At 47.1% G+C, this 18738-nt stretch overlaps 1 protein-coding gene across 9 annotated transcripts in view; it reads right to left on the minus strand.

The window, feature by feature from the left end:
- ZNF536 (zinc finger protein 536) overlaps positions 1 to 18738 on the minus strand; it is a 432301-nt gene that overhangs the window by 126536 nt on the left and 287027 nt on the right. For 8 of the 9 annotated variants that reach the window (XM_017654913.3, XM_073225546.1, XM_073225549.1 and 5 more), the window contains one exon: positions 16189 to 17754. In XM_017654913.3, the coding sequence (XP_017510402.3) occupies positions 16189 to 17754 (1566 nt within the window). Of the gene's footprint in view, positions 1 to 7938; positions 8838 to 16188; positions 17755 to 18738 lie in introns of those variants that run through there. The other variant, XM_017654916.3, reaches the window with a different exon arrangement.

Genomic DNA, 18738 nt, shown 5'->3' on the forward strand with positions numbered 1-18738 from the left:
TATTCCTATTAAGTCTAAAGAAAAGGGTTTATATATTTAATGATTCTAGAACCAAAATGCTACCTACTATCTGCACAATTGCCATTTTATCTCTTTAAACTTCTCCAGCTTGACGTTTTTAAAAGGGCAAAAGCAGAAAACCCTTATATAATACCTAATTTGTACATCTGTGGTTTCCCTCTGACTGGCACAGGCACCATATGTTTTTAATTATCGTAATAGCCCTAAAGAACCTGTTCGGTGGGAAACACATATGATCCTTTTATTACTGGTTTGTAATTTAAACAGTTTTAACAGAAAAGGTCTGGCTGTAGGGGGAGTGACAGGCTCAAAGGCCTAAGATCCCTGTCCTCGACCTCTGGAAGCTCAAGTTCAGATCCCACCCACTGAGGCAAGACCTCCTTCCCCCTGCCTGACAGAGGTAATTGGTCTCATGTGAAGCAGCTCTGTGGGACCTTAAAAGACATGATCTGTAATCTTTGGTGACGCCGGGTTTTGGTCAGAGCCTGACACAAAGAGAATGAGGTTGATAAATATTATCCTAGTCTGACCTCCACTGCTCTCCCAGCTGGGGGCTGGGCCCCGAGGCAGCACCAGTCGGAGGGCCCGCTGGTGCCTGGCCACCCACTGCTAACACTACCTGCCGCATCTAGTGAGCCTGTGTGCAGTGCCAGCTCAGGGCTCAGCACAGGACACACAGATCTCAGGACATTTCCCTCCCTGATGCTGTAGGACAGTTACCCCTGTGCCCCGTGGGCCTCTGACTCAGGTGAGGTTCAGAGAGGCCCCTATAATGGGATGGCCATGACTCGAGGAGTTGGAAGTCTTTTCCACTGAGTAGAAAAGTAAACTTGGGCAAATAGCTACCGTCTTTTGGCCTGTTTCCTCATTCGTAAGATGGGCTCTGATGGCAGATGAGTTGGTCACCAAGGAGTGCTGCAGAAGGACCTGCTGGCTTCGGAGCTTCACATGAAATGGGAGGCACGGGGTGGCCTGCCTGCCTAGAGAGCCAGGCTGGGAGCAAGTCTGCAACAGGAGACTCTTCCCGGGTGCATCCTTCCTCCTTTGAGATAAGCACTTTCCCCAGTTCAGTGGGTGGGACGGGCACTCATTCGGCCATCCCTGACCTTGGAGAAGGAGGGAGGGTGTCACAGTCTAGATCTGGCCTCCTAAGCACCCCAGAAGATGGAAAGCAAGCTCTCTTTGAAGTTACGTAAGTGGGGGAAACTACAAAGCCCTTCCCCAGAGGGCCCACTCTCCCCTTTTGGCAAGAAGAGGGCCAGATGGCCACCCTCATTTGCCATGTCAGTGGTGACCTCTCAACTCAACAAATAGCCAGTGCATCTTAATCAGAGCACATCCTTCCTATCCACCAGACAAGGCGATTGCTCTGGCCCGCCCCTCAAGGAGACAAGACCTTCTTAATCACAGGCTGCTTCGAGGGGCTGCAAGGAGGACCAGAGTCCCTGCCTGGCCCAGCAGCCAGCCGTGCCCATCCTCCCACCTCCTGTCCACCCAGTGCCAGCCCAGCTTGCTTGACCAGCCAAGCCCAGGCTGGCATGGAGGTGCCTCCAAATTTCCAATCCTGGGAATAATAACTCACATTGCTTTGATCCCATCTGCACCCAGGGAAGGCAGAGCAGGGAAAGAACATAAAACACAAAGTTCCCACAGACAGCATCTGTCTTAGTGCAAACAATGGACCATTATCTTGTAAATAATTCTGATTAAGCTGCATGCAGCATTTCCTCCTGAAACTGGTGGTGGGGAGCCTGGAGGAGGATGCTGCCAGGGTGCCAGTCCTCTGCCCAGGTGCAGCACACAAGCCTTGCATGACCTCCGGCCGCCTCAACGTGCACAGGAACCAGGGAGTGCCCCGCACCTGCCGGCTGGCAGTGGTCCTAAGATCAGCGTGGTGCCACCTGCGCACCCCGGGCAGCTCCTGCTGAGTTCTCTCTGCCCAGCCCCTCTCTTCTCTGCTTCGTCTCTTTCTCCTCTTCCTCACTGCCATTTCTATCATTTTCCTTTTACTCTGTCTGAACTTTGTTCCCTCCTCTTACCTTCCCCTCTCCTTCACGTGCCTCTGCCCCATCTCTAACTGCTCTTTTTCAGGGCTTACCCCCATTCTCCTCTTTGACTTTGATTCCCACTTCTCTCTCTTTCTTTTTATCCGCTTCTCTGATGCCTTGGCTGCAGCCCCTCTCATCATCCAGTCCTTTCTGCTGTCAGATCCTCTATGGCTCTTTCTCTCCTCCTTTCCTCACAACCCAGGCCCTGAGGCTTGCCCACCCTCCCGACTATCCCCAGGGATACCTCACCAAAGGGGGCTCAGTGTACGGTCTGGGGATCCCGAGGCCCGCAGGCCACATACCGCAGCCTGCTTGCTGGGTGTCAGGCCTGGGAAGGCACTGGGCCCACAGGAATCCCTCTTCCCCCTCCTGCAGGATCCTTCCTGCCCCAAATCTAAAACCCTCCCCATCTGTGTGTTCCAGGATGCCGAGGGCAGCCTGCCTTGTACACTCCTGCCTCATCTCCATCTCAGGCATCTACTGTGGAAGAACCCGTTACCATGAGAAAGAGCTGGGGATTTCACAAAACCACCCCAACATTGGAGAAATCCAGGCATTCAACCTGTACACATGAGAGGTGATTATTCACTTTGCAAGGGCACTTACACCAAAAGCCTCGAGAAAATTCCCCTTGTGATTTAAAATTAATTGACAGTGTGAGTATGATTTAAAGACAACACTACAAGGCCCAAGTTTTCCTATAAAGCAAAAGCCACAGGTACAAGAGTCCTGTTCCCACTTGTTGACCGCTAAAGATACACATTTTTTAATCTTCTAATTGTAAATGCTGTATAACATTAGAAAAACAGGAAAAGCAGCTCAATTGGAGCCAAGGGGTTGTTTTCTGTACATCTGGGAATGGGATCATTGAGTCCTCACAGAGATGCCTTCACGGACGCTGTCAGTCTGGGGATGGGAGGGATCCCAGCTCTGCTGTTAGGACAGACGTCTTCAAGAGGTGCATGCAGTGCCACGCTCTGCAATACGCCACCCAGACTGTCCACCCACTTGGCAAGGTTTCGGCAGTTTCCGAGTTTGTCGGGGCTCAGCCTGGGGACTACATGGCAGCAGAAACCCTAAAATAGCTGAAATGTAAGTGACTCACCAACCTCCAAGTTACTTTTCTTATGTGTTTTATTCTCTTGAGGATACAGTAGGGCACACAACTGTTACCATCCAATGGATGACAGACGGAGGCAACTGAGTCACATTCTATTAAAAGTAAAACCCAAGGATGTGAGAGCTTCATCCTTGGAGACAGTACCTGCTTTCCCAAACTAGGGGGCGTGCTAGTGACTAGCAATTTAGGCAACTCTAAGGACGGAAGGTGAGAGGGTCACAGACATGGAAGCGGATGTGCACCAATTCGGTGCCCTATGCACACAAGACAGACTATGGCATGGCCCTGGTCTCCTGTCTTCTCCTTTCTCCCCCTCTAAATATTACTGGGCAGGAGTGTTGGGTGGGAGTTGGGGAACCCCAAGAAGGACCACTGTCCCCAGGAGGGTATACATCCAAGAGAGACACACTGGATTATCAAATTGGTATCTGTAAAGTGCTTGAGAAAACTTAAGTCACGATGAAAACCACTATCTTCTGAAGTTCAGTTGTGAACACAAGAAGGTAAAAAGGAAAAGGTAAAAAAGTTAAATACCCAGGTTTTTCTTGCACTATTGTGAATCTGGTTTTATTGATTCAACTTAAAAAAAACGTTTCAACTGACTTCCAACATTGAAAGAGAAATTCCTCAAATGCTCTTCTTATGATTTAATAAAAAATTATTCATGAGGAGGCAAGTATTCAAATGCTCCACGTCCTGTCATAGTAAATGGTCTTGCCCAGCCAGAAGTCCCACATGCTTCTGGACTTGTGGAAATACCAGCCTACCTGCTCAGCTCCCACTGCCAGGGCCCTGCGGGGGTGGGTGTTCAGGAGGACTCCAGGCCTGCATCCTGGAAGGTCACCTGAAAGCCAGGGCTCGAGGGGATTGTGAAAACCCAGCATCTGAGGCTCAGGGGAGGCCCCTCCCTGCCCTCACCAATGGGGAAATGGTGCCAAAAAAAAAAGAGAGTAAGTTGTCCAGACTCCTTGGAGCCTGATTCCTGGTAGACACCTGGTCTCCCAACCCTGGAGGCAGCCCTTCCACCACACCTCCAGCAAGCCTGTCCTCAGGTGAGAGATTCCAGGCCCCTGGCATGCCGGTGGTCTCATGTTTCTCCATGGCCTCAAGGAGACTGCTTGGCCATTAAGTGGGCTACAGGGACCCTCGACTACTGGGAGCTGCAGAGCTGTGGAAAATACCCCAGCTTCTTCAGCCTGCAGTGGTGCAGTTCTGAGGTGAGCATGGCACAGTATCCTAGAGGATCCCTGGAGGGGCAGAGGCCCACCCCAAGCAGCAGCAGCCTCCTGGTTAAGAACCTGGGTCAGCTCCTACCTTGTGTCTCCTCCCCGCTCCCTCACCCATGCCTCCTGAGATCACCTCCCACACAGACTCCCTGCACCCAGGTCCTTACCTCAGGGTCTGCTTTTGGGAGCCCCCACCTAGGTCGCCAATGGACCTTAGAAGACTTAAGAAGATTAATGGCCTCTCTCCTTGACAAGAAAGAGCCCAACATACTGGGAACCCCTAAATACCAAAAGAGGCCACTCAGCATCTGGATGCATGCCTCCAGCCCTGCCCCAGGTGCAGGGAACACCTCAAAGTGGCCTGTCCGTACGGTCTGCCCTGCCCTCCAGGACATATGAAACACTTAAGTCAAAAGAGAAAAGCGATTTGTCCATCATATAAAAAGAGCAATAATTTGGTAAATTAATTGCAAATTTGCTTTTCCAATGCTTGGTTGCTTTTCTCCTTTTATGTGGATAATTGAGCCCATATTATATTAATTTGACAACAACAGAAGTTCAAAAAGAAAACTTAACCTTGTGAACAGTGGGTTGCCATTAGATGGGTGTGTCTGGACAATTCCACAAACAGCATGAGTGACAAACTCCTCAGAAAGCCAGCCAATGTCTGGGTGCACAAATGGATATTTTTGCTAATGAAATAGCTGTGCAGAGTTCCCCAACTTTAACCTTGAAAATGCACACTGTTTGCTCAAGAGGCAGAATCTGCTCATGCAGACACAATATTGCCAGTGTACTGCCGTAACTTAATCATCATAACATTTCTTCAAGAGAAAGTAACTACATGTGAGCAAGAATCATCTCCCAAAGTTTAGATTCTTTTCTACCCCCACCAGAATATCTAAAATTTCATCAAAGCAAACATATTTCCCAACATGTGTTAATGAAAAAGTGGATTTAAAGACTTTCATACCACCAACTGCAGAGAACCTTTCCCTCCCTTGGTGTATCCTGTCTTAACTCAGTTACCTCCTCAAAACTCTATTGTCACCTGCACAGGGAGCCTCTGACCCACCTCAGACCAGTGGGCTATCCCATCTCTGCTTGGTAAGAGTCTAGGCTATAGGACCAAGGACTGATCCAATAGGTGGTACTTGGTTGCCCTATGTCCAAACAGGTGGAGCTCATTATAATTCCATGTAGGGAGGGGGTGGGCCAGAAAACAGCTGCTAACACAGAGCTGTGCAATGGAGTCAGCTCATTCCAGAAGCCTGAATCCACCCAGCTCTCTCGCAGCAGCGGACAGGATGCTCCCAAGAACACTCAGCTGGTGAGAAGAGGGTTCTTCCTCTGAAGCAGGAATGAGGTGGGTGTGGGTGGGAAGCAGAGGGTGTCATAAAGTGAGAGGTAGGAGGATGCTGGGACTGAGTTCATAAAAATGGGAGGATGAGAATCCACGAAGTTCTCCTCTAGCTTGAGAAGTGGCCACCGGGGAGTGACTCAGGAAATACCCTGAAGTGCGTGCAACCCATAGGGGGATTGGACCCTGGTGGAGAGAAGAGAGAACAGCAGACACCTGCAAAGGTGGCTCCAGGGAGCCTCACTGTCAGCGTGGGGCACTGCGACAATCTGCCCCTCTCAGCGGTACCTCCTCCATCCCCAAGGCCCGCTGTCACACTGCTCCGGACCCTAGCCCTCGCCCTGCTGGACAGGCAAGGTGGTGCCAGGGCTGGTATGAGCAGGGTTCCCTGAGGAGAGGTGCGCAGAGGACTGTGAACGATGAACAACACAGGGGCCATGTGTTCAACCCCAAGAAGGGGCGCAGAGGCTTCCAGCAGCCTTCAGCAGAGCCCTCTGCCCCTCTGGCCACCACTAGGTCCCAGGACAGAAGCAGTGGTCCTCCAGGCTCCTCAAAGGTGCCCCTTGCCTACATAGAGTGTATGGTGGTGAGCCCCTCATGGGGAGCTGCAACTGTGGCTTCTTAACTCAGAGGGGGCTTCAAGCCCCAGTGGAGGGAACGCAGAGCACCTCCTCCCAAGGCGCAGTAACCCTGCGGAGGTGATGCAGGCCTGGTGGAACCACCAGAGGGGGCAAACCAGCAGGGGCACAGATGAATTCTTGGCACGGCACCCCTCTTCCCTCGGGCAGTTCCCCAGACTCAAGTGGCGTTGGAAGCAAAGATAAAGTGCTCCGGGAGTCTTTCTTTCTGATAAGGCTCTACCTACACACTGGTGATGGGGACTGGCCCTCCCCGTGGTGGCCATGTGGACCCGGGGCCCCGTAGCTGGGGTCACTTTGCTTTACCTTGGCTGGGCATTTCAGAATCCATCACGTTTTCCATGGGAACCCACAGTGTATGTTCTCAGCTTTATGTGAACAGAATCGGGACACAGTTGTGGACACAGAGAGCTAGCAACCTTCTTCAAGATCTACATTGTCCACTTGGGACTTTCAAGATATATCCTCAGACTCAGACTTTCTCACCTCTCACCTCTTCCCCCAGATGAGAGACAATCTAATATTGTGCTGTGGTTTTGGGGCTCAAGATCACTTCAACAGGTTTTATGAGAAATACTGGAGGGAATGTTTCAAGCCGTCAAGGTGATGTGACTACCCTTGGCTACAGCCCAAGTTGTTCCAACGGTCATTTCTGGGCTTCCATCCCCTTGTACACAGGATCCTTTGTTTATTTGGGAGTGTGGGGACCAGGATTGGGGCTTGGGATTCTGTCAAACCCAAGATGATACTACCTCTCTCCTCACAGGCCCAGCTAGACAGGGAACAGGGGTGCATGGATTTAGAAGTATACAGAGCAGACCCAAGAACAGAAGCTTCCAAACATTGTAGAAACGGTAGGACATGGAAATGCAGCTCGTGGACAGTAAAGCTAAGCAACACAAGTGAAGAGCACAGTCCTTGCCCCCTGTATGCCCCCACCATGAAGCAGGTGGGAGGGTGGGGAGGCAAAAAAGCCTTTTACAGCAAACAGGCACAACCAAAAAATCTCAGTGAACGAAAATATTCCAAATGCCAACAAATCTGAGTACTTTTCCATCTAAAACTACCCTTCATAGAATGAAAAGAAAACCTGAAGGTTTGCCACCGGAAGTTCTGGGCACACGTGTGTGGTCTTTGCCCACACCTGGCATGTGGGGTGATGTCCCCATGCTCTGCACCTCAGTCCTCCCTATGCACGGGGTTCTGAGCTGTCCGGGGGCTAGCCACCCCAAAGCCGCTTGTACAGAGAAATGCTCATGTGTAGTCTGGTTACCCCCCACCTGCCACGGTCACCCCACCCAAAGCAGGAGCTCTCTTGACATCTGCATGTTTATGAACTGTTCTTCACCGCCCACCTAAAGATGGGTGGAAATGCAGCCAGCTGCCCAGCACGCAGTCCGTGGACCAGCACGACTAGTTCTCCCTAAATGACCTGTCGAGGCTTCCAGCAGATACAAGGATATCAAGGCAGGAGTGGGGTGGGGGGTGGGGTGAAATAAATTAACATAATGACTCAAAACTGCACTAATGTTTCACAGCTTTTTTTTATTAGCAATACCAAGATAAGTTATTGAAGCATTTTTAGTATTGTTTTACATTCCATTCATAAATGACCTAACTTGTAACTCAGCATACAGCACACTTAAAGATATAGTTTGACACTTATTCAGAAAGCTACAATTATTATAACTTACATGCCTTCATTACCAGGAACACCTTAATATATCTTCTAATTACTTCAACAATACTCTATTCCAAAGCACACGATAACCCAGTACAAGTTTACACATTTTGCTTCAATCACCATGTTTCAGTTGCATATGTCAAGGTGCTGTTCACTGGAATTTTACTGTCATCTGTTCCTGGTTAATAGGATGACCTGACACAATATTAAACTAGCAATATTACTGCTTAAATACTATGGAGAATGATAATTACTGCACTTTTCTGTATTCCTCTAAAGTGTTACAAAATACAGGACAATCAGACACAAGCAGTATTGCCAACGAGACGATGCAGGGCCCACCTCGAGAAGCTGTGGAGAGCTGGCATAGCAGGCCCCCCATCAGGTTTTTCACAGGTGAAGGGACCTCCAATACACCAGCATTTGTCACTCAGGATGCATGACTTTGAAGGAATTTTCTCTCCGGTTCAAATTTCTAAGCCTTTGCAATCTATGACTAATAGTGGAACATATGGGGCAATATTTTTAGCCTCCCTGATTCTTTGCTATATATACTGTAGGTTGGTGTGCTGTGTGTATACACATACCTATGCCAATAGTAATTATTTATTCAACACACATATGTGTATACATTCTTCTCTTGACTTTACACGATTAACAAGCTGCAGATAGCCACCGAGGAGCACGAACAGACAAGGGCAAGTCCAGCTAGACCGACTAGAACAGAGCGTGTCACTTACCTGCAAGAAAATGTGCAGATTCATTAAACAATCCAGAAACCATGTGGGCTAGAGGCATTGAAAGCAAGGGCAGGACCATATTCCCTAATTGTTTAATGGAATAATGACAATAAAGCAATATTTATAAAATTTGGTCCTTCCATCTCTGGCTAAAGCAAGAATAGTCTGTGTGATTAGAGCAGGTTGGCAATTAGGCATAGAGGTACTGTTGATCAGCACTAAGTAATAGGAGATAATTACTACTTATCTGAAACCTGGGTTTGCACACAGCATCTGAATAAAAAAAAAAAAACAGAACCTGATTCCTTCAGCAGCTAAGATGTGGCCTGTATCTAGGTGGCTGTTGGTGGTGACCATCACTTTGACTCAGCAGCCTAAGAAGGTAGATACCCAAACCTCAGCTCAGGTCACCTGCATTCAGCTCAAGGCAGCAATAGGCTCGCTCAGTTCCTGCTTTAGATGCTGTGGCTGGGCCTGATTGGAGAGTCTGCATTTCCCCAAGGATGTGGGTATCTGTTCTGACAATACTCTCTTCTTTCAGCATTCTCTTCCTCTCTCCCAATCTTAAGTCATTACTGGGGAGGCAAAATATGTGTGTGTGGTGGGGGGGTAGGTAGAAAGAAAGAAAGAAAGATAGATAGATAGATAGATAGATAGATAGATAGATAGATAGATAGATGATTGATAGATAGATAGACAGATAGATACATAGATAGATGTATCTATCTATATTTTTTTAAACCAAAGAGCTTGGTTTCTCTTTTCTCACACCCTAAGCTTGGTCATGAGCAGTAGATATCATGCAATCCAAAAAGGATATGGACACAGCAACCAAAATAAAAGCTACTAGACTTTTCTCCTGCTTCGGAGGCACAGTTGATTCAGACAGTAGCTCCTGGAGCCAAAAATATGCAGCAAAAGGAAGGGAACATAAACAAGGCTAAATGTCACCAGTGTTTGCCGACTTACAGACACCATCCATTTGTTTGTTCTGAAATGACGAGTGGACCATTTGGCAAATACAATGGTATTCACACAACAGTTCTGTCATCCTGCAGTGCACACAACATCACATCAGTGGCATTCCCATTTAATTTAAAAAGAGAGGAAGGGAGAAGGAAAAGAATGCCACAAGAGTTTGGAAAGGGCTGCCATCCAAAGAGGCTGTCTCTTCGCCAACAGGTACACATGGTGAGGTTTCGGTTGTGAGCAGGGGAGATCCTACTCAGGGGTGCTGGTTTCTTTCAAAGACCCCAGGGGCCAGCACCTAAGCTTTGTCCCACCAGAGTCAAAGGGAAAGGCTCTGCAGCTGGTTGTGAGGCAGCCAGCACATCCCCATGGGGTGACGATTTTCATTAACATAAAGGGTCTGCCCTTGGGCTTCACAACCAGGCAAATGGTCCTCCCTTCTGGTAACTAACATCAAGCCCTAGACACACACTATTATGGGAGCAGGCTGACTATGGAAGTTAATGGTCAAGCTTTGTAAATGATAAAATCCAGCAAAGAAAGTGAGAACAAAGTTGTGCTTCATGCATAGCCTCAACTGGCTCATAAAGGGGAGAAGGAGGAATGATTGCTCATTTGACTTTAAAAAAAGCATGGCAGCTCCAGAAACAACAATGCTCTGCAGCAGGGATCCCCTGGCTCTCTGAGGCTAACTGCCCTCCCTCGTGTTGGCTGAACCTGGGTTCCTGTGCCCTTGGCAGATTTGGATTTTATTTAACCTCCTTTCTTCATTAAAACCTGCTAGCTTTAGGGCCACAATTAGAACTTAGAATCATCCACAAGACCAAAAATGTACCAGCTGCATAGGCTGAGTACCCGTAGCCTATGCTCAGGTGTGTTCATACTCACAGGCAGTTCCCATACTTTGCCCACATACCCATGGCTCCCCTGGAATTCTCTCACTGACCACCCACTACACATCACACGCCTGTGACACTCCTTGGTCGAAGGCTGCTGAGGGGGACTTATATCCTAGCCCAAAGCACTTGCCTGTATCAGGAATAGAACTGGGTGGAAACTGAAAGGGTGTGACTGCTGTGATAGGATGTCACCACCAAGTTGCCAGAACGTCCTACAAAGCTAACTTTCCCACATACCAAGAAACAGCTCTCAGTGACTTGGTATGGCAGACAGGAGGACATAAAATACATCTCAAACCTTTATGGGAAGTAAGATTTGTGCTTGCTTAGTGCTAAAGGGACATTTGCAATCAAAACACATTTGGACCTCATTTCCTTGTAATCACCTCGTGTGGACATTCTCCTCTATTATAAAATACCGACTCACCCAAGACCATTTATCCAAGCTCTTTTACATCGATCATCTTATTGCATCCTGACACTTCTGTCCATCAGCAAGGAAACCAAGGCTTTCACAGAGCAAGCTCACCTAAGAGCCAAGATGGAGACCCAGCCTCTTCTTCCTCAACCTATACTGGCTGTGACAGTAGTGGCTCTGGAAACTGCCGTGAACTGTGGAGCCGGGTGCAAGTCTTCAATGCAGACAGAGATGCGGACCTCCACAGACAGGTGCACCAGCCCATCTGGGTCTACAGGTCATCTCTCTAGGGAAAGTCTCTCTGGCTTTGATGCTCTGTGGCAGTAGATGGAGCCCTGGAGCTGCCAACCTGGATCCTCCCTGCACCACCTCACTGGCAGGTGGAGCAATAGTGGACAGGTTTCTGCATGTCTTTTCTAAGGACAACCACAGAAACACAGCCTTCTTTATACTAGAGCACAAGGCAATTGAGTACAACCTGCGGGCCAATTCCAGCCCACTGTCTATTTTAGTTAATAAAGTTTTATTGGAACATGGCCATACCCATATGTTTATTATCATCTGTGGCTGCTTCAGTGCTACATGGAAGAATTGACTGTTGTGACAGAGACCACATGACCTGCAAGCCTGACATATTTTTTACTCTCTGGCCCTTTAAGAAAATAGCTCCCAATCCCTGATTTAGACTGCATAGCTCATAACATGGTGAGTATTTTCAACTGCCTACGCTGAGAAATCAATGATGATTTTGGAGGATGGAAGTCACATTTTAAGAGAGTTTAGGATGGTTATCCTGGCTCATTTCATAACATGTTTTATAATGTATGAGGTGAAGGCATTTCAGCGGACCTATCTTTATTTTTAGGGAGTGGTCTGCATTCTCTCACTGTTGTGGAAGCCTGGAGAACACTTAGTCTAAGGCATAACTTGAGTTAGGAAAACCAGTTTCCCCCAAACCTGAGAATAATACATTGAGACTGCTCTTTCTCACTATCTTCCTCCTAGGACCAGTGGGTGTCCTCAGTCCAGAAACCACTGCACAAGGGCTTTCTCCTTGATCAGCCTGCTTCCCTGTGCAGTGGTGGTAACTGTAGAGCTTCAAAGAGTTAAGGGGGTCATGCTCTTCTTACCGCCTGTTTCCTTGATCTGACTTAAATTCTTCCCCATCAACACTACTCCTATGCTCACCAAAGCACACAGACTAAACTCTGCTTGCAAGCACTCAACACAGTGGCCCCCAGCCATCTGTCTCAGATTCAAACAGCAAAGAGGGTGATTTGGTGGCTTTTCAAATCCACAAATTCTGGAGGAAACATGCTCTCTAACTTTGTCATGCAGCAAGCCCCACAGGTGCCAGGCAGACCAGCCTTTGGCGGTCTGGTGCACACTGAGCCCGGGCCTTCCACGCTCTCCTGGACCTCCAAGCTACTGGTTCATCAGAATTGCTCAGGCTGGACAGGGGGATTCCTGCCTTGCCTTATCAGAGGGTATGAGCACGCTCTGGTCTACTCTTGCCTCCCAATTAAATACTCATGTGGCTTCTGCCCCATTACAAAGCCAAGGTCAAATCCATTCCAACAAGACCAAGGGCACATACAAGTCCTACAAGGACACTGAGTGCCCTTGTACTTCATGTGCTTCAACAGAATAAAGAAATGTGGGCCATGTCTGGGGTGTGGAAGCACTTCAAGAAACGGAAGCTTTGGCTGGCGTGGGATTTCATGTAAGAAGTTCAGGCCCATAATGGGAACTGACCCTTTCTAGAAGCACCAATACATGCCCTCCAGCTGACTCCAAGAGGGTTCCTCCTGGGATCATATGTAACACATCTGACAGGCAAAGGCACTGTCCTCTGTGGGGGATCCTCTGAAAGTTCATGCCCAAGCTCTCAACGTTGGCACATGCTATAGGGCTCTCCTACCCAACTGGCAGAGTCAGTCCCTCTCCTCGTTGTTTCTCTTCCACACCAGAGTCAGAAATGGATTGGCTAGGAATGGGCAGTATACAACTAGCCAGGACCCTGGGTCCATGACACCAAGGAATGTAGGACCAGAGTTTTATAAGTTAGGGAGCAGGCATGCAGACTTAGGGGGGCGCCTGGAAGTACAGCCTACCACATGAGTATCACCCACAGACAGGGTTAGAAGCTACCTTCTTGGACTCATCAGCATGTGTCAGAGGAACTGCTGGGCTCTGTGGAGAATCTACATGATTTGAACAAGGTTTTTACTGATGTTTCTTCAGACACTTTTATATACCACGAGAATAGAAACAAATGGACATTAGCTTCTCCTGCAAGCCTGTTTCTAGGGGCATCAAAGTGGTGATTTGCATTTACTAACCAAACAAAATCAGACCCCAACCTCTCCTGAGATAAGATATATTGGAATAAGTCTTTGGTCTGGCAAAGCCCAGCTTCTTGAGAAAGTCAGATATCAAGCTAGTGGTTCAGCTTGGAAATCCATATCTGCTTTGAGCAGAGAAGAAGGAATACACATTAGAAATATTTGATGGTTTGTGCCAATATCATTTCCACCTCTGCAAAGTCAAGCCAATGGGGGTCTGAAGTTTGCAATTATAATTTGTGCTTCTTGCAATGCGAGAAAGAAAGACTGTGAGAAAAAGGCCCCAAATGCCCATTTTGTAGCCCAGTGGGCTTAAGTTTTCCTCCCAGATAACAACTCTTAGAAATGATGAATATGCCTGGCCCTCCTGGGTACTGGACACCACAGCAGCCAGTAAGAAAATGAGAGGATTTTGATAATGGTGGCCAGATATGGGAGTGGGGGGAATGAGAACTGGACAGGGTCAGGCCCATCCTGCAGGCAAGAGGACAGTGCCTCTATCCCATGCCAAGCAAATACAAAGGCCAGGGAAGGGCTACCATGACCACTTCCATGCTAACACAAAAGGATGCAGAACTGAGGCCAACTGAAATGCAGAACACGTGCTCCCTAAACACAGGCAGTTTCTAGCCATTGTTCATTTGACCACCTTCTCTGAGTGCAAGGTAGAGCACTAGGATGCAGACCCTCAGATGGGAAAGCTACCCAGCCTGGGGGGTGCCACTCAGCCTGGCTGGCCTGAGGGTTCTCATGCCTCCTTTCGGGAGAGGGGCCACAACTTACATTCCAGGGCCTGTTGCCCAATGGCTCAAAAGTTGACTAAGCATGTTTTTTTTCACATATTACCTGGCAATGTCTGGGGAGTGTTGTGAGCTGCTGGTTTGGGAGGGGTGCAAAGTGCCTAAGAGCTGCAGCTCAGAGGGCAAGGCTGCCAGGACAGAGCAGGCTCCCTGAGGCTGCCTTCCCCTCCACCCTAGCACCGTGCAAAGGAACCACTGGGCAAGCTTCCTCAGAGGCAGGCAGCCTTCCTTCAGCATTGATAGGAAGATGGGAAAATTAATAGGAGTAATATGAGCTCATTTCAATAATAATGAGCCTATGAACATGCCAGGTTTTGATCTTTTCTGATGCATGCATTCCTGGCAGCAACTATAGTCCTACATAGGTATTCGAAAGAACTGAAATAGACTGTAAAAAAAATTCCCAAACACGAATAAAAGAGAATCCATCCCAATCACAAAGTTAAAACAACAATGAAAGAACAGAAAAAAACAAAACAAAAAAAACCATCAAGACTTAAACACATAGCTTCCCCAGAAGAAAGGAGAAAAAATTGGACTGACATAAAACCCTTTTCTCCTTCTTTTAAATATTGTTTTTAACAGCTTCAAAAGTAATGAATTGAATGCAGCTAAAAATAGATCTGGGGATACTGGTTAATGGGGCCTTGTGAATCATTCAGCATAAAGAACTGTCAATATTTTTTTGAGCTGTCAGAAATCCATTTAGTGATTTTTGACAATTCAAAAAATATTTCTGATTGCTTGATCCAGTTCTTAGTGAATTAGAGAAGGAGAGGGAAAAAGAAATACATCGATTTAAATTATGAACCAAGTCCAGCTCCCTGAATTCTGCTCGGTGCTAAAAGGATTATCAGGGTTCTGAGATAAAGAAACGCTCCGTCCCATTTTCCTTCCTCTCTCCCTCCCTCTCTTCCTCCTTCCTACCTTCCTTCCTTTTTTCAACAGGTGACATAAAGTCACAGAAATCCATTCATAGATTAAAGATGGAAAGGAAACATGGTCATTTGTCTCTAGCAAGGCTATTTGGGGCTAGAAATAAAACACTGAGCTTTTATTCAAAGAAAGCTCTCAAATATGAATATCTGGGTGCCAAGATGATGACTTTGATCCTCCTTGCCCACCCCTTGCCCTCCTTACTTTGGGGTAACCATATTCTTTAAGGAGGTAAAGAGGTACCAATTTGCTAACAAGATCAGGCAGGTCTAAATCCAAGACACACAGGATCACAACACTGCTAACAAGGGATTCACAATGTACATTTCTTGTTAGAACAATACACAGACAGGTGATGTGACAGACGGACAGAAGGCAAGAGTAGAAGGCCAAAGTCACAGTACTTGCCTTTTGGTGTGTCTAAAGGTGAGTCACAAACACCCTAAAAAGATCTTCCTATTTGGAGACAGGGCACCTTACTTCGACACTGTGGTTAGTGTGATGATTTTAATATCCTCTAAGTCAATATAAAGAAAAGTTTAAGAAAGCAGATTCGGCTTAGCAAAGCAGTAAGGAACTGTCTCAAGGCATCTTATTCATAAGTTGAAAATACTGAAAAGTTTGCAAGTTACCATGTCTCTTTTTGGTTTTGTTTTCATTTCTTAGATTTTTATTCCCCCTCAAATTATGGATTAAAAATAGAAGTAGTTCACACTGAGACACCGCCCGTCTTTTCCATGCCTTCCATACAGGCATTGCAGATCATTATAATGTGAATTGGAACAGAAGATTATGAGTTCTAAAATGTCTAAATGAAATTGACTTTCAAGATTGTCTACATTGCATATACAGCAGTGTTGGGGTTTTTTTTAATGTATGGTTCAAAATTTGCTAAAGGATAAGTCTACCCCATTTTTTTAAAATGCACAATTCAGCATTGATGTTTTGGGAAACGAACTAAAGGAAGAGGATTCTAAAACTTACCACACAAGTCTGGCCTCTTGATACATCCAGAATTTGCTGTGCTACTTGCAAGTCCGTTAAAGGCTGCTAAGCCATCAGAACTGTAGGCCCTCAGGACCGACAGCATGTTCATTGGCTTCTCCAGGCCCTGCGGCATGCGCTCCGGCTTGGACAGGCCTGCATCCTGGGCTGGAAGAAGGCCTGAGCTGTGCCACTGCTTCTCCGATGCCTGCGGTAGAGGTGGGACTAGTCCCTGGATGGGCTGAGGGGCACCCGTGGGCAGCAGGCTGTCCCCACCATCGCTGCCTCCGTCCTTCCTGAGGGCCGACTTTGCCTTGATCACCATCTCAGGCTCTGTCTCGATATCCTCTTCGTCGTTGTTTTCTCCCTTGGAGGAGCCCATGTCCTCCGAGGAGGCAATGTCAGAGAGGTCATCAGCAGTGTTCTTGTTTGTGGTTTCGGGGATCAGGATTGGGGCATCATCTTCCGAGTGGGCCTTCCCCTCAGGCTCCTTGTTGGGGCAGGAACTGGAGGCCCCCGAGCCTGCTATTCCTGGGTAAACGCCAAACTGCTTGTAGAAGTCTGATGGGAAGTTACAAAACGAGGTGTCCACAAGGCTCGGCCATGTGCCACTCTTCTGCTCCCCCAGAGTCTCTTTCACCTGTCCTTGGGCCATCTTCTCAGCAGAGTCTAGAGGCCCGGTCACGTTGGAAAGCGCCATCTCCTTGTTTGATTGTACTGAGGACAGCAGGGCCATTTTACTACTCGCCTCCCGGGCTAGTTCCTTGCAGTTGACTGTCACCCCAACAGCATTGTCCTTGCGCTTTGCTTTGCCCAGGTGATTAGCCTGCAGATGAAGGGCCATCAGCTCCATCGACGACGTCGTGAAAGCACAGAACAAGCAGCCGTGCCAGGCAACGCTGTCCTGCACGGTCACCGACGCACCTGGGAGGGAGGCGGCATCCGGCCGCACTGACAAGTCCAGAGGCTCGTACTGGGACTTCTCCGACTTCCTGGGGGCCGCCTTACCGCCAGCTTTCTCCTCACCACCCTCCGCCCCCTGGGCTTTCATGGAAGGAGGGTCAGACAGGGCTTTGTCCTTCGTGTCCTTCTCCTTCTTCAAGGAGCTTAAGACAAAGCTGTCCATGAAAGCTTGCAAGGACCCTTGAAAATTCACACCGTTGCTCACAATACTTTGATAAGCTCTTCCAATTTCGGAGAAGTGGGTGCTTTTGGAAGGGAGGTCAGTGCCTTTCAGTGGGTCTGAAGGAGCCTCAGAAGACATGCCAGGGGCCTGCCCCGAGTGGTCTCCGGAAGAGAGCACTCCCGCTGTCCACTGCTGAGAGGCAGGGCCACCTCTGAAGTCGATTCCAGGGAGACCCTTAAAGGCCCCCCTCAGAATGTCCGGCCTGATAAACAAAGTGGCTTTGTTGGACAGCTCATCCCTGTGGTCCTGGTTTGCAGGCTGTCCAGACAGTGGCCCGGCTCCATTCTGTCGCTCCCGGTGATGCCGTTCTAAGTGGTATTTTAAGGATGCTGACTGGGTGCCCGCATAATCACAGTGGGGACACTTGTAGGGTTTCTCACCTGCAAGATGCGGGTACAAGCAGAAAAAAAAAAGTGTTTATCTCATTTTGGTGTGCTGAACAAGGCTAGAAGGATCAACATTTGTTCTTGGAAACAAAGCAGCTCAAACTAATAATTAGTTAGAGAACAACTGTTTTTTAATAGAAGAATAATTCGTACTCTTAAGCTTTTTTAATGATTTTGTACCATTTGGGACTATTCAGGAATGACATACTATCTACACACAATTAGCTATCTTTTTCTTTATCTAACATGTGAAAACGGCTGTAGATTTAAAAGCTATGATTATGAAAATTAAGCATAATAATTTCAACCACAGTGATCATTAAAAGTAGAAGTTTAAAAAGACAAAGTATGTAACAAATGGGTGGTTGCAATATTTTGTGTATACAATAGCTCTAAAATTTGTTTAAATTATACACATGGAAACCATTTTTAAACCTAAAAATTTTATGGCACTGTTACGCAAGACTGAAATGAATGATTTAAGTCTTGCTCTGCAGTAAATCATGGATATAATTAGCAAATGGCATACTGCACAAGTAATTTATCATTATTTGGAGGGCACCATTCCAGACGGGCTCAGATATCTGCAGACCTACTGCATTGTTTCTAAATAAAGAACTATAAATACCGATTCTATAAAATATTAATACCATTACAGTGCATTATGATTGCAGCATGTAAAGACATATAGTTAAGATAAAAAGCAGTCAATAAAACTTAAAAGAAAATGAGTAATAAAAAGGCACAAAATATATTTAGTTTCTGTATTTGAAATTAACATTATCTACTGGTCTTTGTAGTGCCTTAAATTTGTACTAATGGCAAACCTAATGCTCCGGTAGTAAAATGTGTAATTTACCTATAATAAGCGCTTTCTAGAGAATAAAAATAACTTTAAAGAGTGTTTTAAAACATATAAGATCATTTTCATGAATTAAATATTTATTTAAACTCAACACCCAACTTCTATTGTTCTTT

Source organism: Manis javanica, chromosome 17, assembly GCF_040802235.1.
Source record: "Manis javanica isolate MJ-LG chromosome 17, MJ_LKY, whole genome shotgun sequence".
NCBI lineage: Eukaryota > Metazoa > Chordata > Mammalia > Pholidota > Manidae > Manis > Manis javanica.